The 25,051-nt window shown below is 46.9% G+C and overlaps 1 protein-coding gene across 2 annotated transcripts in view; it reads right to left on the reverse strand.

Annotated features, from left to right (window-relative positions):
* The window catches only part of ATR (ATR checkpoint kinase), a 247,690-nt gene that overhangs the window by 9,777 nt on the left and 212,862 nt on the right, over positions 1-25,051 (reverse strand). For both annotated transcript variants that reach the window (XM_073579101.1, XM_073579100.1), the window contains exons 45-46: positions 1,139-1,290; positions 586-691 (exon numbers count right to left, since the gene is read on the reverse strand). In XM_073579101.1, coding sequence (XP_073435202.1) covers positions 586-691; positions 1,139-1,290 — 258 coding nt within the window. The remainder of the gene's footprint in view (positions 1-585; positions 692-1,138; positions 1,291-25,051) is intronic.

Raw genomic sequence — 25,051 nt, forward strand, 5'->3', positions numbered from 1 at the left:
CCAGGAGGATTAAAGTGCTCACCACACATCTAGATACATTCCTTGAAGGGTCTAGTTTCCAAAATGGGGTTACTTTTGTGCAGCTTACAAAGCTAAGGCACATCAGGGGCTCTCCAAACGCGACATAGCGTCTGCCAACTATTCAAGCAAATTTTGCATACAAAAAGTCAAATGGCGTTACATACCTGCCGAACCCTGCCGTGCACCCAAACTGTAGTTTTCCCCCACATATGGGGTATCAGCTTGTTTTTTATGTTGCAGATTTTCTGCACCCACTAAGTAAAATAGGAGGTTACTTACATTTTTTTAAAAAATAAGCAGGGGAACAAAAATCACCAAAAAGTCATTGTGGGAACGTAGCTTCATAGATCTATGACTAGACTGAAAAATAAACACATTATGGCCCCTTGGAAGAAGGGGATAGAAAAAAAATGCAAAAATAAGAACTGGTTGGGTCGGGAAGAGATCTTCTTAATGAGAATGAAAAGTGGAGCCGGTACCTGAGATTTGTTTTATTTCTCCGTCTGGCTAGATTTATCACACAAGCACCATGTAACAGAGCCATGCTACATGAATAGCACCCACCTTCTCATTGACAACCTCGCCTGTCTCATTGGCTTGAACTTTACTGCCACCACGAACCGGTTTACTCCATTCCACTAGAGGATCATGCAGGAATGGCTTCAGTACACTGAAAACAAGAGCAAAAACAATATGGAGTTTGATAAGAATGTTATTCTTTGAACTGCAATGTTTAGGCCACATAAGACATTTATCACTCCATAAGGCGTCAAATGCCCTGTGTGAACAAGAGGCCCCCTAGACTCTCCATTTCATTGTGAAGGGCTCCGGAAAGACCTAAGACAAATATAATAACCCTCCCTCTAGTGGATGACAATTTACACACTACAAATGTGAACAGAGCTGACATTTCTTTAATGAGAGCCACTGTTGGAGCTTTACTTGTTAGTGTATTTAGAATACGGCTATTCTTTGCATTACAAATCCCAAATCTCCAGTTGGCTCTATTAAAGCTAGTTCTCTGGAGAGCACACTGCTGAGACCAGAAAATAAATGGCTAAGATAATGATATCTGGTTTCAAATGAAAAAAGTTATACAATAAAGCTCATTATTTACCTCATTAGTGATTCTCTTTGGTCTCTCATTAACCTCATAGTGACCTCACATGCATGTCGGAAAAGTCCTTCTGTCCCCATTGGCCCCATTCCATTAACCATGTTGTGTGTCAGGCGGAAAGGGACAATTTCTGGAACTTCAAATGTTTCACCCTAAATGAATAATTAACATAACTCTAAATCTACCTTCATATTTGTGAAAAACAAGAGAAAATGCACTTTTCAAATTGGTCACTGTACCTGTGTTAACAAAGCTGAAGCCATGATGAGCTTTCGGTGCGTTTTTGAAGCTGCGCATTTTTGCTGAATCAAAAACAAAGTGTCTTACAGTTCTAGAAAAGTGGATGGGTTTATAGAAATCTGCCCACTGTGCTTCTTTTTAACGCAGTGTAAACTGACCTGCGGTGAACTTTTCAAATTTGCAGAATGTTAATCTCGCTTGTGGGAATGTTGAGTTTTCTGTGTGGAACTTCCCCATAGATTTGCATTAGGTGCAGAAATTTCGCAGCGGAAACGCATCAAAACGCATGTAATCCGCACCGAGATATGTCAATTATTTTGTCATTGCCAAATACCAGGAAGTATCAAAAACAAAGCAGCTTTAACCTCTTAACGACCGCCGATACGCCTTTTAACGGCTATACTTAAGGGTACTTAAACAACAGCGCCGGAAAAAGTGTATAGCGCCCCCCAGAGTCGGATTTTCTCCAGGCCGAGACCCCAGAGAACATGATTCGGGTCGGTTTTTACTGACCTCGCTTTTGCGATCGCCATTATTAACCGTATAACGGCGACCACAAAAAAAGCTGCGATTTTACATTTACTTTCTCTCTTTTCTGATGTGATCACACATCAGAGGAGAGAGAAATAGGGTCCCCGATACCCGCCGGGCCCTCCTGCATCCTCCCGTTGGCACCATCATCTTCTTCCGGGAAGAAAATGGCGGGCAGATTCATTCAAAGTACATTTTGTATCGCTGTGATAAATCCTATCACAGTGATCAAAATAAAAAAAATAGTAAATAACCCCCCCCTTAGGAAAATATAATGAAATAAAGAAAATATATTTATTTTCATTTTTCCATTAGGGTTAGAATTAGAGTTGGAATTAGGGTTGGGGTTGGAATTAGGGTTGGGGTTGGAATTAGGGTTGAAGCTAAAATTGAGGGATTTCCACTATTTAGGCACATCAAGAGATCTCCAAACGCAACATGGCGCAACCATTGATTCCAGCCAATTTTGCGTTCAAAAAGTCAAATGGTGCTCTCTCCCTTCTGAGCCCAGACGTGTGCCCAAACAGTAGTTTACCCCAACATATGGGGCATCAGCGTACTCAGGACAAATTGCACACCAACTTTGGGGGTCTAATTTCTCCTGTTACCCTTGGGAAAATAAAAAATAGCGGGCTAAAAAATTATTTTTGAGGAAAAAATGATTTTTTATTTTCACTGCTCTGCATTATAAACTTCTGTGAAGCACTTGGGGGTACAAAGTGCTCACCACACATCTAGATAAGTTCCATAAGTGGTCTAGTTTCCAAAATGGTGTCACTTGTGTTTTTTTTTCACTCTTTAGGCACATCAGGGGCTCTCCAAACGCGACATGGCGTCCAATCTCAATTCCGGCCAATTCTGCATTGAAAAAGTCAAACGGTGCGCTCCTTCCCTTCTGAGCTCTGCCGTGTGCCCAAACAGTGGTTTACCCCCACATATGGGGTATGGGCGTACTCAGGACAAATTGCACAACTTTGGGGGTCTAATTTCTCCTGTTACTCTTGTAAAAATAAAAATTTGGGGGCGAAAAGATCATTTTTGTGGAAAAAAATGATTTTTTATTTTCACGGCTCTACGTTTTAAACTTCTGTGAAGCACTTGAAGGTTCAATGTGCTCACCACACATCTAGATAAGCTCCTTAAGGGGTTTAGTTTCCAAAATGGGACACTTGTTGGGAGTTTCCACTGTTTAGGCACATCAGAAGCTCTCTTAACGCAACATGGTGTCCGATCTCAATTCTAGCCAATTCTGTATTGAAAAAGTCAAACGGCGCTCCTTACGTTCCAAGCCCTGCCGTGCGCCCAAAAAGTGGTTTACCCCCACATATGGGGTATCTGCGTAATCAGGAGAAATTGCACAACAAATTTTGTGGTTCACTTTCTCTTTTTACACTTGTGAAAATAAAAAAAATTGGTTCTGAAGTAAAATGATTGTAAAAAAAAAAGTGAAATGTTAATTTTTTCTTTCCACATTGCTTCAGTTCCTGTGACGCACATAAAACCTTCTGTGGTTCAATGTGGTTTTGAGCACCTTGAGGCTGTGTACACATGATGCAGATTTGCAGCGGATTTTATCGCGCAGAAACGTTGCATATCCGCATTGTGATGTACAGTAGCCTTAAAATCAATGAAAAAAAAAAAACGATGTGCAGACGCTGCGGATTTTTCCGCGCGGTTTTCCTGCGGTACAAAATCCGCAGCATGTTACTTCTTTTGTGCGGTTTTCCATCTCCCCTGTCACCAAATCCACAGGGGGAAAGCCGCAGTGGAAAACCGCACAAAAACCACAGGAAAAATGGAAGAAATCCGTAGGAAAAATGCAGGTCATTTGACCTGCGGATTTCTTCCATTCTGCGCGGAAAAATCCGCAGGGCTAAAAAGTCTGTTTGCACTCATCCTGAGGGTTGCTGTTTTTAGAATGGTGTCACTTTTGGGTATTTTCTGTGATACTGACCTCTCAAAGTGACTTCAAATATGATGTGGTCCCTAAAAAAAAAAGGGTTTTGTAAATTTGGTTGTAAAAATGAGACATCGCTGGTCAACTTTTAACCCTTATAACTTCCTAACAAAAAAAAAATTTTGGTTCTAAAATTGTGCTGATGTAAAGCAGACATGTGGGAAATGTTATTTATTAAGTATTTTTTTGTGATAGATCTCTCTGATTTAAGGGCATAAAAATTAAAAGTTTGAAAATTGCAAAATTTTAAAAATTTTCACCATATTTCCATTTTTTTTCAGAAATAAATGCGAGTCATATCGAAGAAATTTTACCACTAACATGAAGCAAAATATGTAACGAAAAAACAATCTCAGAATCAGCGGGATCCGTTAAAGCGTTCCAGAGTTATAACCTCATAAAGGGACAGTGGTCAGAATTGTAAAAATTGGCCTGGTCATTAAGCTGCAAATTGGCTCCGTCACTGAGGGGTTAAAGCATGACATAACGAGACAAAAAAGCGCAGTGTCTAAAACGCATTAAAAAAACACACACACACTAAAACACAATAAAAAAACTTAAATAACGTAATTTAAATAATACAGTAGTGTTCAAAACAATAGTGTGTTCAAAAACATGAGTTAATCACAAAATCTTTATACTAGTTTTTATTCCCATGCATTGGGAACATTGCACACAGTTTTCTAATTCAAAACATGGAGAAATGTATATAATTTTTAACTACTTTACAGAAAATAAAAAATTTACATTGGACTGTTAAAAAACCAGAGGTCTGAATTTGCCTTTACAAACTCACAATATATACTTTTTTTTTATGGATTTGGCATTCCTGTGAATCGCTAACCTAATATGTAGTTGTATACCCACAGTTTTTTATGTTCAATTTATTTTTATTAATCAACATTGAAAATACAAAAAACATAACAATCGACCAAATATATTATAATGAAATATAATCAAATAAGTCACGCAGGCCTTAAGAAAACTTGTAATGATAACAATATTCATGTGGCAATATAAACTGCAGCTGCATAAAAAAAATCTATATTTTCATACCAGCAAATGAAAAATTATTCTGAAAGTTCCAACATAGAGGTTAGAAAGAGAAAGAGGGAAAGAGAGGAAAAAAAAGAAAAACATTATTTAGAGAGGGTGGTAGGGTTAGAAGAGGGATAAAGGGAGGGAGGGAAAGATGAGGGAAATGAGGCGACAATCTTGAGGTAAGCACACAGCACCAACCCAGAACCACTTCATGTAAGAATGACCTACTGGAAGTGTCATGCCAACTTGGGACTCTGTTCACACTGGGAAGTCAGATGTGCAGTCTTAGGCCTGTTTCACACTTCCGTTTTTTCAAATCCGTCAAAATCCGTTGATTTCCGTAAAAAAACGGATCCGCCATTTTTTGCAGGATCCGTTTTTGTCCCATAGCGGTTACCGCGGATCCGTCAAAAAACGGATCCGTTTTTTTAAAAACGGATCCGTTTGCATCCGTTTCCGTCAAAAAAACGGAAACGGATCCGTTTGGCGGACACAAAAACGGAAGTGTGAAACAGGCCTTAGACCTTCCTGTTGCTCAGCCTGAGTTTGGGTGTCGGCAGTGGTTTGTTCTCTGATATTCAGCTTTGCAGGAGTTAACTTTTTGATTAGTTTCAATTGAAGGCTGAGGCTGCTGGAAAGCTTTATCCCTTTAACCCCTTAACGACCAGGGGTATTTTTGGTTTTACATTTTCATTTTTCCCTCCCCTTCTTTCCAGAGCCATAACTTTTTTATTTTTCCGTTTATATGGCCATGTGAGGGCTTATTTTTTGCGGGACGAGTTGTACTTTTAAATGACATCATTGGTTTTACCATATCGTGTACTCGAAAACGGGAAAAAAATTCCAAGTGCGGTGAAATTGCAAAAAAAGTGCAATCCCACACTTGTTTTTTGCTTGGCTTTTTTGTTAGGTTCACTAGATGCTAAATCTGACCTGCCATTATGATTCTCCAGGTCATTACGAGTTCATAGACACCAAACATGTCTATGTCCTCTTTTATCTAAGTGGTGAAAAAAAATTCCAAAGTTTGCTAAAAAAGAAAAAAAAAAATTTGCGCAATTTTCCGAGACCCATAGCGTCCCCATTTTTCATGATCTGGGGTCGGCTGCGGGCTTATTTTTTCCGTGCCGGACTGACGTTTTTAATGATACCACTTTTGTGCAGATACGTTCTTTTGATCGCCCGTTATTGCATTTTAATGCAATGTCTTGGTGACCAAAAAAAACGTAATTCTGGGGTTTTGAATTTTTTTCTCGCTACGCCGTTTAGCAATCGGGTTAATGCTTTTTTTTTTTATTGATAGATCGGGCGATTCTGAACGCGGCGATACCTAATATGTGTATGTGGGATTTTTTTTTTACTGTTTTATTTTGATTGGGGCGAAAGGGGGGTGATTTGAACTTTTAGGTTTTTTTAATTTTTTTTTTATTTTTAAACTTTTTTTTTTTTTAGGCGGAGTTCACACGTGGCGTTTTTTTTGCGTTTCCGCGGCGGTTTTAACCGCGCGATTTTGCCGCGAAAACGCGAAAAATAAGCATCCCATGCATTCCTATGGGATTCCGCAATGCTGTGCTAATGCTGCGGTTTTTACAGCGGCGGAATCGCTTCGCGGTAAAAACCGCAGCATGCTCATTAATTTGCGGAATCGCGGCGATCCGCACCATAGGAATGCATTGTTCCACTTATTTCCCGCATGTGGCTGTGCGCACCATGCGGAAAGTAAGCAGAACAATTGCGGATGGTACCCACGGTCCGGAGGAGAGGAGACTGTCCTCCAGGCTTTGGGTACCATATCCCTGTAAAAAATAGAATTTAAAATAAAAAATATTGTTATTCTCACCCTCCGACGTCCCGCGCAGCCTTCCCGCTTCTCTTCATGCTCTCGTTCCCAGTAGTCCTTTGCGAAAATGCTCGCGATGACGTCCCTTCTCGCGGGATCGCGAAGTCTCGCGGTCATTCGCGAGACGTCGCGATCCCGCGAGAACTGACGTAATCGCGGGCATTTTCGCAAAGGACTACTGGGAACAGATGCGTGGGACGTCGGAGGGTGAGAATAACACCGTTTTTTTTTTTTTTTTTACATTCTATCTTTTACTACTGATACTGCATAGGCGGCCTCAGTAGTAAAAAGTTGGTCACACTCGTCAAACACTATGTTTGACGAGTGTGACCAACCTGTCAATCAGTTCTCCAAGCGATGCTACAGATCGCTTGGAAAACGCTAGCATTTTGCAAGCTAATTACGCTTGCAAAATGCTAGTTTTTCCGCGGGAAAATCGCGGGAATTTAAAATGCGATTTTCCCGCGGACTGGAATTCTGGAATTCTCGCGGTAATTTCCGCGAGAGTTCCGGTACGTGTGCACTTAGCCTTACTTTTGGCATGCTTCAATAGCCTCCATAGGAGGCTAGAAGCTTGCGCAACCCGATCGGCTCTACTACATATGGGCGATGAGCAGATCGCCCATATGTAGCAGATTTACTGCTGTGCTTTCAGTGCCGACCACCGGGTGGCGCTGAAAGCCGTATGCCTGGAACAACCATAGAGGTCTCATAGAGACCTCTGGTTGTCCAGGCAACATGACGCCGATCCCAGATCACGTGACGGGGGTCGGCGATGAGGTCATTTCCGGCCCGGCGGCCGGAAATGCTACTTAAATGCTCGCTGTCAGCTTTGACAGCGGCATTTAACTAGTTAATAGGCGCGGGCGGATGGCGATTCCGCTCGCGCCTATTGCGGGCACATGTCAGCTGTTCATAACAGCTGACATGTCCCGGCTTTGATGCGGGCTCAGCGCATTAGGATTATTTATTCCCCCTGACCCCGCACCTTTGAGGCATAAATACCTTTTTTTATCTTGTTGGGGATGTATGCAAATCGCCGTGGTCCGATCCGATGGGCGTGGCTTAGTCGCCTCCCCCCCCCCCTCCTCGGCTTGCTGAACGTAATCTTCATCTGTGAATATCACAGATAACGTTGGTTTCCGCGCTTGCGCATTGTAAAGCCTCCGGCGCCTGCACAGTATGCTTTGCCCAACTGTGGGCGAAGCATATAATCGCTACTGCGCAAGCAACGGTATTTTCCAGCGCGGTCTATGCCCGGGAAGTCTTCACATGCAGGACACACTTCTGGGGCATAGACCGCGCTGGAAAATACCGGCGCATGCGCAGTAGCGATTATATGCTTCGTCCACATGCACCGGAGGCTTTACAGTGCGCAAGCGCGGAAACCAACGTTATCTGTGATACTCACAGATTAAGATTACGTTCAGCAAGCCGAGGAGAGGTGGGGAGAAGGCGACTAAGCCACGCCCATTGGACCGGACTGCGGCGATTTGCATACATCCCCAACAAGATAAAAAAGGTATTTATGCTTCAAAGGTGCGGGATCAGGGGGAATAAAAAATCCTAATAGAATCCTTATGGGACGCACAATTGGGTGATATCTTTACATGATATCACTAAATATGGGTGACAGATTCCCTTTAAGTGTGGCTCAGAACATTCCTGGATGCCGACTATAGCATTTGCATGTCTCTTGCATACCGGGGTCCTGGTGTTGGAGTAGCTGTTGATACTCAAGTCTTTATCTTGGAGTTTGGTGAAGTATACTGCACTGTTTGTTCATTTCCCTATTTGTATTGTGCTCCCCTTACAGATACTGTGTTGTCCTGACAGTTTTCTTTGTGGTGCATTACGGTTCACCTCCTGGTGTAGGAGTTGGGAGTTTTGCTCAAGGCTGGACAGGAGATAGGGACAGGTCGGTGACTCAGGCCTCCCTACCTTCAAGGGTACCCCTGAGGTAAGGAAAGACAGGGCTTCCTAACCTGAGGGGCAGTTCAGGTGCCCAGGTTGCTCATCTTCTGTTTTCCCATTGCTTCCTGTGACATTATAGTCTGCCCAAAAACTTTACCTTCCATGGATCCCATTGTTTGCCTGACTAAACAGTTGAAGGCTCTGTCTATCCAGGTTACTGAGCTTAAAGGGCAGTTCAGCAACAGGCATTGTCAGCTTCTGCGGTGCAGTCAGAGGCATCGACCAGGGCATCTGAACCAAAATTGGCCTTTCCAGAGCGGTTTGCAGGAGATCGCAGTAAGTTTGTTTCTTTCCATGAATCCTGCAAAATGTAATTCCGTCTGCGTCCTTTTTCTTCTGGGGGATGAGGCTCAGCGTGTGGATATAGTGGTCTCATTGTTAAATGGGGACCCACTTGGGCTTTTTCTCTACACTCTGATTCCCCTGTTTTTCAATCAGTGGACGTTTTTTTTTTTCCGGCACTCGGCCTAATCTATGACGATCCAGAAAAACTGGCTTGTCAACTTGCTGAAGCAGATGGTGACCACAACCACCTTCCTTTAAACGGTCACCTGAGGCATCAGCTGGTATTGGTGATAGACTTCCTTTTGGATACCAACCGTGGTGAAGACAGGAGCGAGCTGTGAGCAGTGGTGCTTCAGCTGAATGCTGATCTGGTGCCTTACTCTGCTGTTTGGTGCATTACAGCAACGAAATCTAAGTGTTGTTTGTCTTACCTTGTCTGTTATCTTTCATTGGTGTTATATTAGTGCAGCGGTGAGGACCAGTGTCCGCAGTTGTCAATTCCCTACTGAGGGATAGGTGCAAGGCAAGTGAGGGCTAAGGTATCCTGCTCAGCAACAGGTTGAAAGAACCTGTATAGGGATGTCAGGATACACCAGGGCACAGCCTCAGGAGAGTGCAGGAGGTGTCCATACAGGGGCCCCTATCGCAGGGCCCACCGTTGTAATTGTGTCCCCTTGTTTGGTGACTGACCGATTGTCGGGTCACGCCACTCAGGGCCAGTCACATACCGTGACTGGTGATTTATGAGACTCCCCCATCACTGGAGGTTGCTATGGCACTTATAGTCTGTATTTACCAAGGTTTTCGTCAAGGTCTTAGTGGACCAAATCAGTGTGGCATGGGGCAGCAACATCAATAGCAACTCTGGAGACCTCCATAGAGCCAATGCAAAAACTGGGACGTCGCATGAGAATAAAAAGCCCTTTATCCCTAAAAGATGGGACTGTTTTTTCTGTGGCAAAAGGAGACTACATTGACGCTTGCCCCATGGTACCAATGAAATGTTCGCCGGCAGAAAACTGGTAGGCTCAGGTGGTTCAGAGAATCCCACCCTGAGCCTATGTATATCCTCCATGATGGTATCTCCCCACAAGGGTAATAATCAGGGGTCAGGAGGTTTCTATTGAGGTATTCTTGGATAGTGGTTCTGCGGCGAATGTTATTGACAAACATTTTGCCCGCACATCCGGGTTAAGAGTCAACAAGCTTCCTAGTCGTATACGGACTGTTGCCATTGATGAGTCTCCACTCTCTCAAGTGGTTTTTAAGGTGTGTGCCGAATTTGGAACTCTGCATCAAAGCCCTCCATTCCATCCAGTGCAGGCTGTATAATCTGTTCGGTTCAGAGAGACAAGCCCTTAACCCCTTCACTACCAAGGGTGGTTTGTACATTAACTCCCGGGCCAATTTTTACAATTCTGACCACTGTCCCTTTATGAGGTAATAACTCTGGAACGCTTCAACGGATCTAGGAGATTCTGACATTGTTTTCTCGTGACATATTGTACTTCACTTTAGTGATAAAATTTCTTTGTTATAACTTGCGTTTATTTATGAAAAAAACGGAAATATGGCGAAAATTTAGAATATTTTGCGATTTTCAAACTTTGAATTTTTATGCCCTTAAACCAGAGAGCTACGTGACAGAAAATAGTTAATAAATAACATTTCCCACATGTCTACTTTACATCAGCACAATTTTGGAAACAAAATTTTTTTTGTTAGGAAGTTATAAGGGTTAAAAGTTGACCAGCGATTTCTCATTTTTACAACAAAATGTACAAAACCATTTTTTTTAGGGACCACCTCACATTTGAAGTCACTTTGAGGGGTCTATATGGCAGAAAATACGCAGTGACACCATTCTAAAAACTGCACCCCTCAAGCTACTCAAAACTACATTCTAGAAGATTATTAACCATTCAGGCGCTTCACAGGAGCAGAAGCAACATTGAAGCAAAAAAATAACATTTAACTTTTTAGTCACAAAAATGATCTGTTAGCAGCAATTTTTTAATTTTCCCAAGGGTAACAGGAGAAATTGGACCCCAAAAGTTGTTGTCCAAAGTACGCTGATACCCTATATGTGGGGGACCACTGTTTGGGCGCACGGCAGGGCTGGGAAGAGAAGAAGCGCCGTTTGACTTTTTCAACCTAAAATTGGCTGGAATTGATATTGGATGTGGCGTTTGACGAGCCTCCAATGTGCCCAAACAGTGGAAACCCCCCACAGGTGACCCCATTTTGGAAACTAGACCTCCTAAGGAACTTATCTAGATGTGCGGTGAGCACCTTGAACCCCCTAGGGCTTCACAGGAGTTTATAACGCCCGGGCGTGAAAATAAAAAATCATATTTTTTCCACAAACATGATCGTTTAGTCCCCAATTTTTTATTCTCCCAAAGGTAGCAGGAGAAATTGGACCCCAAAAGTTGTTGTCCAATTTGTCCTGAGTACGCTGATACTCTATATGTGGGGGGGACCACTGTTTGGGCGCACGGCAGGGCTCGGAAGGGAAGCAGCGCCGGTTGACTTTTTCAACCAAAAATTGGCTGGAATTGAGATTGGACGCCATGTTGCGTTTGACGAGCCCCCAATGTGTCCAAACAGTGGAAACCCCCCACAAGTTACCCCATTTTGGAAACTAGACCCCCCTAAGGAACTTATCTAGATGTGTGGTGAGCACCTTGAACCCCCTAGGGCTTCACAGGAGTTTATAACGCCCGGGCGTGAAAATAAAAAAATCATATTTTTTCCACAAATATGATCGTTTAGTCCCCAATTTTTTATTCTCCCAAAGGTAGCAGGAGAAATTGGCCCCCAAAAGTTGCTGTCCAATTTGTCCTGAGTACGCTGATACTCTATATGTGGGGGGGACCACTGTTTGGGCGCACGGCAGGGCTCGGAAGGGAAGCAGCGCCGCTTGACTTTTTCTACCTAAAATTGGCTGGAATTGAGATTGGACGCCATGTTGCGTTTGACGAGCCCCCAATGTGCCCAAACAGTGGAAACCCCCCACAAGTGACCCCATTTTGGAAACTAGACCCCCTAAGGAACTTATCTAGATATGTGGTGAGATCTCTGAACCCCCAAGTGTTTCACTAAAGTTTATACTGCCCAGGCGTGAAAATAATAAATCCTATTTTGTGCCCACAAAAATGATCGTATAGTCCCCAATTTTTAATTTTCCCAAGCGTAACAGGAGAAATTGGACCCCAAAAGTTGTTTTCCAATTTGTCCTGAGTACGCTGGTACCCCATATGTGGGGGAAAACTACTGTTTGGGCACACGTCGGGGCTCAGAAGGGAAGAAGTGACGCTTTGAAATGCAGACTTAGATGGAATGGTCTGCGGGCGTCATTTTCCATTTGCAGAGCCCCTGATGTGCCTAAACAGTAAAAAAAAAACACAAGTGACATTGATTTGGAAACTAGACCCCCAAAAAACTTATCTAGATGTGCCCCAACTAATCTAATGTTTCCGGTAAAGAAATTTAGTAGTGCATTGAGGTGTGGTACAATTTGAAGCAATCCTTCATACACAGGCCAGGTTTTTCGGGGCAGGTGTCGCATTGATAAATGGTGTCCTTGCGTATTCCGTTTTTGTAACACACTCGGCACCTTTTTTGCGATTTACCTCTTTTTCCAGTTTGCAGGACCTCCCCCGGGAAATGCTGACCTGGTACAATACGAGCACCTTCAGTTCCGGAAGTTCTGGGGCCCGCTCCTTCCAGAGTGCCAAACATCAGGGCCTTAACCACTACCTCCTGGAACTGAAGGTACGACGTTTCGCTGGGGCATGTACATTGTGACAATAGGAATGCGTTGAGCATTGCCAATTGGACGATGTGTACAGCCAGCTTTTTGTACCACACCTTGGCCTTTCTCAAAGCATTGTACGGTTGGAGGAGTTGATCGGAGCGATCAACGCCCCCCATGTTTTTATTGTACCCCAGCACACATTCAGGTTTGCTGACCTGTGCAGAGGTACCCCGTACAGTGCTGAGGGCGCTGCCATCCCCGTGTATGGTGGTCAAGAGAAAGACATCCTTCTTGTCCTTGTACTTGACCACCAGCAGGTGGTCGCTACATTGGGCCCTGCTCTCACCTTTTCGGAGCATCTGCCCAAGTAGCGTCTTCGGGAGGCCTCTCTGATTTTTGCGGACAGTACTGCAAGCTGCAGTACCTCGCGCAAAGAGGGCTTTGTAGAGTGGGACACTGGTATAAAAGTTATAAGTGTAGTGATGATAACCTTTATCCAGCAGTAGGTGCACCAAATCCCACACAATTTTCCCACTCACTCCCAGGTCAGGAGGACACTCAGGGGGTTCAATCCTGGTGTCCTCTCCTTCGTACACTCTAAACCTGTGGGTGTACCCTGAGGTACTCTCACACAGCTTATAGAGTTTGATTCCGTACCTGGCCCTCTTACTGGGCAGGTATTGACCGAATCCGAGCCTGCCCTTAAAATGGACCAAGGACTCATCCACGCAGATGTTCCTTTGGGGCACGTACACTTCAGCAAACTTTTTGTTGAAGTGTTCGATGATCGGCCGAACTTTGAACAGACGGTCAAACCTGGGGTCATCTCGTGTGGGACACTGTGCATTATCGTTATTGTCACGGCCGCAGCTGATACTCACCTGCAGGGTCCTGTGCGCACCTCCCGGCGCGCACCCGCTCCCCGGCGCGTCCCCGCTGCTGACCTCCGGCCTCCCCGACGTCGCTCCCATGCTCCTCTGGCCGGAGCTCTGACAGCGTCATGTGACGCGGTGGCTCCGCCCCCAACATGGCGGCACCCATCGCCTATTTCTGGCAGGCGTCTCCCCAGGTAAGACGCCTGTGTATCGGTCCCGGGCTGCTGTCCTTTTGGCCAGCGCTTTGTACGCTCTCAGGCCCTGCTACTCTTCTCCTCCTAGCCCCGCTCAGTTAGGTTTCTTTTGCTGTTCTCTCTCTGGGTTCTCCCCTCTGGCTGTTCCGTTTCCCTGCCTCCTTCCCGGTGTGCTTGTGCCCTTTGAACTCCTTGTCCGTGCCCTCTCTTACCCGCTCTCTCTCTTGCAGCCTCCAGCCACTACCTGCTTCGAACCCGCCAGGTCTCTGCGTCCTTCTGGCTCCTACCACTGACCTCCCGTGCCGCTGCTCCGCTGACTCTCCACCCTAGTTCCTTTGGTGTTCACCCAGTCGTCCCTTTGGCTCCGGCTGTCACGGTTCCATCCCTTGTGGGCCTGCCCCTAATACTCCCTGTATAGGGGGTGGCTCCATCTGGTCCAGCTCGTCTGCAGGGGCTCTGGGGCCGTGACCCAGAGGGTCCACTCCGTGTTGCTCTCCTTGTTTTTTGCCATCCGAAACACACTCCGTAACAGATACACAGGCCATGGACCCCGCTGGAGTCAAGGCTACTCAGAAGGAGTTACTTTTTTTACGCGAGAACCAAACGCGCATAATGTCCTTCATGAAATCGATGGACGCGCGTCTCTCGGCTCTCCAAACCTCCGATCCTGGTAATGCGGCCCAGCTGGCTGGCTTACAGCAGGAGTTAGCGCAGCAGCGGGACGCACAAAGTCACATCCTCAGCTACATGGCTTCAGTTGATGGCCGCTTACTTGCGCTCCAGGCAGCTGTGGCAGCTCCTCCTCCAGTTACTGGTCCTCACCCCCTTCCACGGTTGGCCAAACCACCCCGTTATAACGGTGATGCAAAACTATGCCGAGGTTTCCTGAACCAGTGTCGCCTCCATTTCGAGTTGCAGCCTCAAGCATACCCCATGGATCGCTCTAGAGTGGCCTTCATAATCTCCCACCTCGAGGGGGACGCTTTGGCATGGGTAAACCCCCTCTGGGAGCGTGATGACCCCCTGGTGACTCATTTGTCAAATTTTTTGGACACCTTTCGTCGTGTATTCGACGAGCCAGGTCGTCTCGCCTCCACTACCAAATCTCTGTTCAGTTTATGTCAGGGGTCCCTAACCGTGGGGCAGTATGCCATCTAATTCCGGACTCTGTCGTCCGATTTGGGTTGGAACAATGAGGCTTTGGTAGGAGCTTTTTGGAGGGGGATTTCAGGTCGGATAAAGGACGAGTTGGCAGGCCGCGACACTCCCACGGTTCTTGAGGATCTAATCTCGTTGGCAACCCGAATCGATCTGCGGTTCCAGGAACGAGCTCGTGAAAGAAGACTCGCGCGCCCGCTGCCATCTCCTCGCAGACCACCCAGTCCTCGGTCTAGAGCTTTTCCCTCCGTGCCTGGACCCGAGCCTATGCAAGTAGATTGCTTGAAACTCTCCGAACAACGACGCAAGGAGAGAAGTTCTCACGGCTTATGTTTCTATTGCGGTAGCGGGTCTCATTTGCTCCGTGCCTGCCCGGATCGTCCGGAAAACTTCTCCGCCTAGGTCAGGTAAGAGAGGCCTCCCTAGGTGTGCATGATTCCTCTCAACCCCTTTATCTGTCCTATTGCATGTGGGTGGCAAGCGGGTCTCCTTGGCAGCCTACGTGGACTCTGGCGCCGCTGGGAATTTTATTAGACTCGATGTAGTTTCTAAATTTTCGGTCCCTGTGAAGGCCCTCGAGAATCCCCAAGTCCTTGCATCCGTAGACGGTAATCCCTTGCAAGAGACCGTCAAGTTAGTTACGCACGAGGTCGAGCTTCAGATTGGCGCCTTGCACAAGGAGAAAATCTCGTTTTTTGTTTTAGCCGGTATCTCTCATCCTATTCTCCTCGGTCTTCCCTGGTTGCGACTCCATGAACCCACTTTGGATTGGCGTAACGGCAATGTTTTGTGCTGGGGGGACTCTTGTCGGTCTCGGTGTCTGCAGCCGGTGCATCCCGTAGGTGTTCCCCGTCTCCTCCCTGGTCCCTCTAGTTTGCCGCCCGCATATCGGGTCTACGCGGATGTCTTCGACAAGAAGGAGGCTGAAGTTCTTCCACCTCACCGTCCGTATGACTGCCCTATTGAGCTCATTCCTGGTGCCACTCCTCCCCGCGGCAGAATTTTTCCTCTCTCTTTAGCCGAGACGCAGGCTATGTCGGAGTACATCCAAGAGAACCTAGCCAAAGGCTTCATTCGAAAATCGTCCTCGCCTGCTGGTGCAGGCTTCTTTTTTGTGAAGAAGAAAGACGGGACTCTTCGTCCGTGTATTGAATATCGGGGCCTTAACCGCATCATGGTAAAAAACAAGTACCCGCTTCCATTAATTCCTGAACTCTTCGATCGCCTGAGAGGAGCACAAGTCTTCACCAAGCTGGATCTGCGAGGAGCCTACAATCTAGTTCGTATACGGTCTGGGGATGAATGGAAGACCGTATTCAACACACGGGACGGGCATTACGAGTACTTAGTGATGCCATTTGGACTCTGCAACGCTCCTGCAGTTTTCCAAGAACTCGTGAACGACGTCTTTCGAGATCTCCTCTATGTCTGTGTAGTGGTCTATCTGGACGACATCTTGATTTTCTCTCCCGACTTGTCTACCCACCGCCGAGATGTCCGTCAGGTTCTACATCGTCTCAGGGAGAATTACCTGTTCGCTAAGTTGGAGAAGTGCCTCTTTGAGCAGTCCTCTCTACCATTCCGTTCCTTGGCTACATCGTTTCGAGCACTGGCTTGGAGATGGACCCTGAAAAGGTCTCTGCCGTTCTCAAGTGGCCGCGTCCCCAAGGAGTGAAGGCAATCCAGCGTTTTTTGGGCTTCGCCAATTTTTACAGGCAATTCATTCCGCATTTTTCCTCCCTAGTCAAGCCTATCTCTGCTCTCACTCGCAAAGGGTTTAATACCCACTCCTGGCCGCGGGAGGCTGAAGTCGCTTTTAAAGATTTAAAGCAGGAATTCGCGAAAGCCCCAGTACTCCACCGTCCAGATGCCAGTAGGCCATTTTTTCTGGAGGTTGATGCCTCGTATGTGGGTGCAGGAGCGGTTCTTCTACAAAAAACCTCCTCTGGACGCGTGGTCACATGTGGGTTCTTCTCCAAGGTTTTCTCCGCCCCAGAACGTAATTACGCTATCGGAGACAGAGAACTACTGGCCATTAAACTCGCCCTTGAAGAGTGGCGCCATCTTCTTGAAGGAGCTGTCCATCCGTTTACCATATTCACGGATCATAAGAATTTGGCTTATGTTCAGACTGCCCAAAGGCTCAACCCACGTCAAGCTAGATGGTCTTTGTTCTTTGGGCGCTTTGATTTCCAGCTCCACTTCCGGCCAGGGAATAAGAACGTCAAGGCTGACGCCCTGTCTCGGTCCTTTTCGCCTGTGGACAGTGAGGATGACCCAGCACACATCATCAATCCAGCTAAGATTATCACTGTGGCTCCCCTAAACGTTCTTTCTCCACCACCCGGTAAGACCTTCGTTCCGAGCAGGGACAAGGCTAGGGTCTTACACTGGGAGCACTCATCTAAATTTTCTGGACACGCTGGAATAAGGAAGACTCTCTATCTCGTCTCTCGACATTATTGGTGGCCATCGCTTCGCCAAGACGTCCTGGACTTCATCGCTTCCTGTCCTTCGTGTGCCAGGAACAAGGTTCCTCGATCCCGACCTTATGGGCTCCTACACCTATTACCCATACCCACGACTCCTTGGACCCACATAGCTATGGACTTCATCACTGATCTGCCAGAGTCCTCGAGGTGTTCGGTTATCTTAGTGGTCGTGGATCGGTTTTCAAAAATGGCTCACTTTGTTCCCTTGTCTGGCCTGCCTTCTGCCCCCGAGTTGGCGAAGATTTTCTTGCTCCACGTCTTCCGTCTCCATGGCTTTCCCTAGCACATTGTCTCGGACAGAGGAGTCCAATTCACCTCTCGATTCTGGCGAGCTCTCTGCGGGTTGATGAAGATAACTGGATTTTTCATCGGCCTATCATCCCCAGTCTAACGGACAAGTGGAACGGGTCAATCAAGTCCTGACTTCGTACCTTCGGCATTTTTCTAACGCGCACCAGGATGACTGGGTTTCTCTTCTTCCATGGGCTGAATTCGCGTACAATAATCACCCCAGTGAAGCCTCTACCAAGTCCCCCTTTTTTGTGGTTTTTGGTCTACATCCCGGCATTCCCCTTCCCGTTTCCCCCACCTCGGGTGTACCGGCGGCGGATGCTGTGTCGATAGATTTCTCCCAGATTTGGAGGGACACCAGGGAGGCCCTTGAGAGAGCCAGTCGCAAAATGAAGAATTATGCCGATAAGAGACGTTTAGATGCTCCTCCGTACTCCCCTGGGGAGAAGGTCTGGCTTTCCTCACGGCATATCAGACTAAAGGTTCCGTCCTATAAGTTGGGTCCACGTTTCATCGGTCCTTTTGAGATTCTAAGGCGCGTCAATGATGTGGCCTACAAATTAAAATTGCCTGCCTCGCTAAGAATTCCCAATGTTTTTCATGTATCCCTCCTCAAGCCTGCGGTATTTAATCACTACCACTCAACCGCTTCGCAACATTTCCAACCCAGCACTTCTGATAATACCTTTGAGGTTAAAGATATACTCGCCACTAAGACTGTTAGAGGTCGAACATTGTTTTTGGTCGATTGGAAGGGTTTCGGCCCTGAGGAGAGGTCCTGGGAACCTCGAGAAAACATTAATGCTCCTCGGATCATGAAACGATTTCTCGACAACCTTAGGAGAGGAGGGAGTAGAGGGAGGGGTACTGTCACGGCCGCAGCTGATACTCACCTGCAGGGTCCTGTGCGCACCTCCCGGCGCGCACCCGTTCCCCGGCGCGTCCCCGCTGCTGACCTCCGGCCTCCCCGACGTCGCTCCCACGCTCCTCTGGCCGGAGCTCTGACGGCGTCATGTGACGCGGTGGCTCCGCCCCCAACATGGCGGCGCCCATCGCCTATTTCTGGCAGGCGTCTCCCCAGGTAAGACGCCTGTGTATCGGTCCCGGGCTGCTGTCCTTTTGGCCAGCGCTTTGTACGCTCTCAGGCCCTGCTACTCTTCTCCTCCTAGCCCCCCTCAGTTAGGTTTCTTTTGCTGTTCTCTCTCTGGGTTCTCCCCTCTGGCTGTTCCGTTTCCCTGCCTCCTTCCCGGTGTGCTTGCGCCCTTTGAACTCCTTGTCCGTGCCCTCTCTTACCCGCTCTCTCTCTTGCAGCCTCCAGCCACTACCTGCTTCGAACCCGCCAGGTCTCTGCGTCCTTCTGGCTCCTACCACTGACCTCCCGTGCCGCTGCTCCGCTGACTCTCCACCCTAGTTCCTTTGGTGCTCACCCAGTCGTCCCTTTGGCTCCGGCTGTCACGGTTCCATCCCTTGTGGGCCTGCCCCTAACACTCCCTGTATAGGGGGTGGCTCCACCTGGTCCAGATCGTCCCCAGGGGCTCTGGGGCCGTGACCCAGAGGGTCCACTCCGTGTTGCTCTCCTTGTTTTTTGCCATCCGAAACACACTCCGTAACAGTTATAATGCAGAAACTTGAGGATGGCCCGGACCATGACCATTCGGAACACTGGAGTGTTGTATAAAATATCAACACTCCAATATTGTGAAATTTCAGGCTTCTCCAGGATACCCATGTGGAGGACCAGGCCCCAAAACTTCGTCATTTCAACTGCGTCCACAGGAGACCAGTTAGTATAGGATGAACGCGGGTTTTGCTCCAAAAATTGCCGAGCGTACAAATTAGTTTGCTCCACCATGTGGTTAACAAAATCCTCAGAGAAAAAGACTTTGAAAAAGTCAATTTCTGTGAGGCCGGTGGTGTCAAACTTGATTCCTGATTCTGCCACAAAATCAGGAATCAGTGGCTCGTAATTTTCGGGGGGCGAGGTCCACACAGGGTTTGCTGAATCAGCTGCGGGCATGGTGGGTGCTGCCTCATCTTCTGTCCTGGAGCGTCTGCGTGGCGGTTCCGCAGGACCCGAGGAGGAAGATGAGGAGGAAGGGGAAGAGGATGAAGAATCCGAAAAATAAAGAAAAGTCGGATCGTCATCCTCGCTATCAGTGTCGGAGGCAAGGTAAGAATATGCCTCCTCCATTGAATAGCGCTGTTGGGAGGAACGTGATGGGCGGGACATTTTTTTGTGTAAATATGGTGCTTGGGTGTACTTTATTTATAACTGTGTATGTGGTGGGGGGCTAGTGATTGGTGCACACTATCCTGTAAGAAAAAGCTAAAAGGAAATGTGAAAAAAAGTCTAAAACAGCAGGACCTAGATATGATAAGTGAACGGCGTCACTTACCAAAATTTAGTGTCTGCTGGATGTGTGCACAGGGGTGGCTCAAAGGGGGGGGAAGTGAAAAAGAAAAATGGAAACAGCCGGCACGAACTTTGATAAGTGAATTGCGTCACTTATCAAAATTCAGCGGCTGCTAAATGTGCACACGGAAACGGCACAAAGGGGGGTAAAAAGAGGGGGCTGGGGGGATTGGGGTGGATGAATAGAGATCGGGCAGGGATCAACAGTTAGGGTTGTAGTTAGGTGGCACAAAAAGGGGAGAAAAAAATTTAAAACGGCAGGCAGGTGGCGCAAAAGTGGGGTGGAGGGGGGTGGGGGATGGGGTGGATGAAGAGAGATTGGGCAGGGGTCAGTTAGGGTTGTAGTTAGGTGGCACAAGATGGGGAGGAAAAAAAAAAAAACGGGATGTGTGTGCGGAGGAAAGAAAGCGAGCACGAGTGTTGATCGGTGAACTGCGTCACCGATCAACGCTCAGCGGCTACGCACGGAGGTGGCGCAAAAATGGGGTGGAGGGGGGTAAAAATATGGGGAAGGGGGATTGGGGTGGATGAAGAGAGATTGGGCAGGGGTCAGTTAGGGTTGTAGTTAGGTGGCACAAGGGGGGGGAGAAAAAAATGAAAAACAGGATGTGTGTGCGGAGGAAAAAAAAGCGAGCACGAGTGTTGATCGGTGAACTGCGTCCCCAATCAACGCTCGCCGGCTGCGCACGGAGGTGGCGCAAAAGTTGGGTGGAGGGGGGTAAAAATAGGGGGAAGGGGGATGGGGGTGGATGAAGAGAGATTGGGCAGGGGTCAGTTAGGGTTGTAGTTAGGTGGCACAAGGGGGGGGAGAAAAAAATGAAAAATGGGATGTGTGTGCGGAGGAAAAAAAAGCGAGCACGAGTGTTGATCGGTGAACTGCGTCCCCAATCAACGCTCGGCGGCTGCGCACGGAGGTGGCGCAAAAGTGGGGTGGAGGGGGGTAAAAATAGGGGGATGGGGGATTGGGGTGGATGAAGAAAGATTGGGCAGGGGTCAGTTAGGGTTGTAGTTAGGTGGCACAAGGGGGGGAGAAAAAAATGAAAAACGGGATGTGTGCGCGGAGTAAAAAAAAAAAGCGAGCGCGAGTGTTGATCGGTGAACTGCGTCACCGATCAACGCTCGGTGGCTGCGCACGGAGGCGGCGCAAAAGGGGGGGTGGAGGGGGTAAAAGGGGGGTGAGGGGGGTAAAAGGGGGGGTGGACGGGGGATGAAGATAGGGGGGGGGTGAAGATAGATTGGGCAGGGGATCAGTGATCAATTAACACTTACAGTTGTAGTTTGTAGTTTTCTTTCTTCTGCAGGGATTGATGCTACAAGCTGTGGCACCACAATACCCAGCACAGGAGCTCTTTCTGCGTCCGACCTCTCTGTAGGAATCCTCAGCTAGAGTGAGGACACCTGCAGACAGGTCATACAGGTCAGAGGCAGGTCACAGAGCGGTCACATCGCTGCTGTGACCTGTCATTGGTGGGATCGAATGATTATATCGATCCCACCAATCCCTGCTCTGCCTGGTGACCATGGTAACTGCCTAGGATCGGAGCTCACAGCTCCGATTCCTAGGCAGGTCATGGCCAGGTCATCAGCAGGGCACAGAGCGGTCACAGCGTGATCGCAGCTGTGCCCTGTGGCTGGCGCGATCGCCGATCTAATCGATCGCGCCAACCTCTTCCTGCAGGCCCTGCTGGGCCTGTCCTAGGATCGGTGCTATTACAGCACCGATCCGGGCCGGTACCGGCAGGGCACAGCGGCGATATTGCGCCGCTGTGCGCTGCGATTGGCGTGATCGATTAGATCGGCGATCGCACCAATCTGGGGGCTTTACTCCGGTGCCTGGCGTTGCCAGGCACCGGTCCTAGGATCGAGTACATCGGTACTCGATCCTAGCCTAGGATCCTGTTGTTTCAGCCAATCTGATTGGCTGAAACAAAGAGAAGCGCTGTGATTGGCTGTTCTGAATTGAACAGCCAATCACAGCTCAGAGAGGGGTGGGCCAGGGCGGAGACTGTCCGGGATGCCGAGGCCATCTATCCTGAGGTAAGATGGCGTCGGCATTTTAATGCGATCACCGCGACTTAAGTCGCGATGTCGCATTAAAGGGCATGACGTAATACTCCATCCATGGTAATTAGGTCCATGGTCAGATGGACGGAATATTACGTCCATTGTAGGTAAGGGGTTAAAGAGTATATTTCTGAGAGTCACATCAGTCCATCATCGTCTCCAGTGGCAGACGGTTTCTTTTTTGTCAAGAAAGATGGCGGACTACGTCCGTGTATGGACTTTGGACTTCAGGGAGCTGAACCAGATTACAGTTCGCGAGCCGTATACTTTGCCGCTGATTCTGGATCTGTTTAATCAGGTGTCGGGTGCTAAATGGTTTTCTAAACTTGACCTCAGGGGAGCATACAATCTCATAAGAGTCTGTAAGGGGGAGGAGTGGAAGATAGGTTTTAATACTCCTGAAGGTCACTTCGAAAATTTAGTAATGCCTTTTAGCTTAACCAACGCGCCGGCAGTTATTCAGCATTTTATAAATGATGTATTCGCTCACCTCTTAGGTAAATTTGTGATTGTTTATGTGGATATGCAAATTGCCTCTTCAGAGAGAGAGAAAGAGAGAGGACTTGAACTCTATAGCGCCACCTGATGGTAGGAGCGATCCTACAAGTCACAATCGACCCTTTAACGAGTCTTGCAATATGACTTAGCATAAAAGCCAAATCAAAATCTCAATTTGCAGACACGGTGTTTCGGGCTTTGGCCCTCGTCAGTGCAATGAATGAGAACTGATTTGGCTAGGTGAGAGGCTCTGGACTGAGGTCTAAGGGGTAAGGTTTCTCCTTGTGGAGAGTGACATTTGGATGATATTCTCAATTATTTGCTTGACCGCGATCCACACATGGAGCATGTTAAACAGGTGTTGCAATTGCTCAGGGAGAACAAGCTATACGATAAACTTGAAAAGTGTGTTTTCGCCGTACAAGAATTACAGTTTCTAGGATACATCATTTCCGCCTTGTGGTTTACAATGGATCCCAATAAGTTGCAGGCTGTGTTAAATTGGGACCATCCCGATAAACTCAAAGCGTTACAGTGGTTTTTGAGTTTTTCAAATTATTACAAGAAGTTCATCAAAACAATTTTTGTGGTTGCTAAACCTTTAACAGACATGACTAAAAAGGGTACAGATTTTACTCTCTGGTCTGAGAATGCTATACGTGCTTTTGATTGAAGAGAAGCTTTGCTTCGGCGCCCCTCCTTGTTCAGCGGGATGTGACTCTTCCCTTCATTGTGGGGGTGGATGCTTCTGACGTAGGGATGGGGGCGGTGTTGTCTCAAGGCCCATCTTTAAAAAATCCACTGAGTCGTAAAACAGGATCCAGTCGCTCCACAATCTTCTACATCTATCATCGTGTCCAGAGCTTTCGACTGCGAGTTCTTCCATCCTACATATATTAACCATCTTGAAGAGGGAAAAAATATACAGAAGTTTCCACAATCCATGATGGTTTTGGGAGCCATGTCACCTGCTGGTGTAGGTCCACTGTGTTTTATCAAGACCAAAGTCAGCGCAGCCGTTTACCAGGAACTTTTAGAGCACTTCATGCTTCCCTCTGTCGACAAGCTTTTTGGAGATTGAAATTTCATTCTCCAGCAGGACTTGGCGCCTGTCCACACTGCCAAAAGTACCAATACCTGGTGTAAAAACAACAGTATTGCTGTGCTTGATTTGCCAGCAAACTCGCCTGACCTTAACCCTATAGAGAACCTATGAGATATTGTCAAGTGGAAGATGAGACACCAGACCCAACAATGCAGACGAGCTGAAGGCTGCTATCAAAGCAACCTGTGCTTCCATAACACCTCAGCAGTGCCACAGGCTGCTTGCCTTCTTGCCACACTGCATTGATGCAGTAATTGATGTCAAAGGAGCCCCGACCAAGTGTTGAGTGCATTTACTGAACATACATTTCAGCAGGCCAACATTTCGGATTTTAAAATCATTTTTTCAAGCTGGTGTTATAAAGTATTCTAATTTACTGAGATAATGACATTTGGGTTTTCATTGGCTGTAAGCCAATAGAAATAGAATCACTCTGTTTGTAATGACTCTATATAATACATGAGTTTCACTTTTTGTATTGAAGAACTGAAATAAATTAACTGTTTGATATTCTAATTTTGTGAGATGCACCAGTAAGCTTTATTGGCCGGATTTTTTCATTTTGCCTTTGGTTGTTTGAGCTATTAAGAGATTTTATTGTGATTATCATCTTTTGTCATATTAATTGCATGTTATGTTGCTGCATTTATTCTGTCAATTGGAGGCTTTATATAAACAGAGTGGACTGTATATCGTAAGGGGGGGGGGTTACTGTACTTTTAACCATTGATTAGCCATTTGCTCACTTCCCTTGTTTGTTCACCTCATTTTTTATTTTGCTGGGCATCCCCCTATACTGCATTTCTGTCTTTTAATTTGTGGCTTTTATTTGGATCAAATAATATATTATATTTGCTGGATCTCTTCGTGTACCCTCATATTTATTTATGTGTAGGATATGTTGTTCTAAGTTATTTGAAGTGCCACTAATATTTGGGAAATTGTTTTGGACTCAAAAACATGCAGCTCAAGAATGTGGAGTCTGTTGGTTTTCTTAGACTCTGCTGCACCAACTGGTAAATTGTTTGACATGTGGTAATATCATTTATACCAAAAGCAGCGATTAATCTGGTTACTCATACTGGACTGCTATTATTTTGAACACTACTATAGGTGCAGAAATTCTGCAACATCAAAAATTCAACAAAAGTTCATTGTGACAACATAGCCTTATACCCCAGTGGAAACAAAGCGG

Source organism: Dendrobates tinctorius, unplaced genomic scaffold (genome assembly GCF_039654945.1).
Source record: "Dendrobates tinctorius isolate UK_male_01 unplaced genomic scaffold, ASM3965494v1 ptg000060l, whole genome shotgun sequence".
Classification (NCBI taxonomy): Eukaryota; Metazoa; Chordata; class Amphibia; order Anura; family Dendrobatidae; genus Dendrobates; species Dendrobates tinctorius.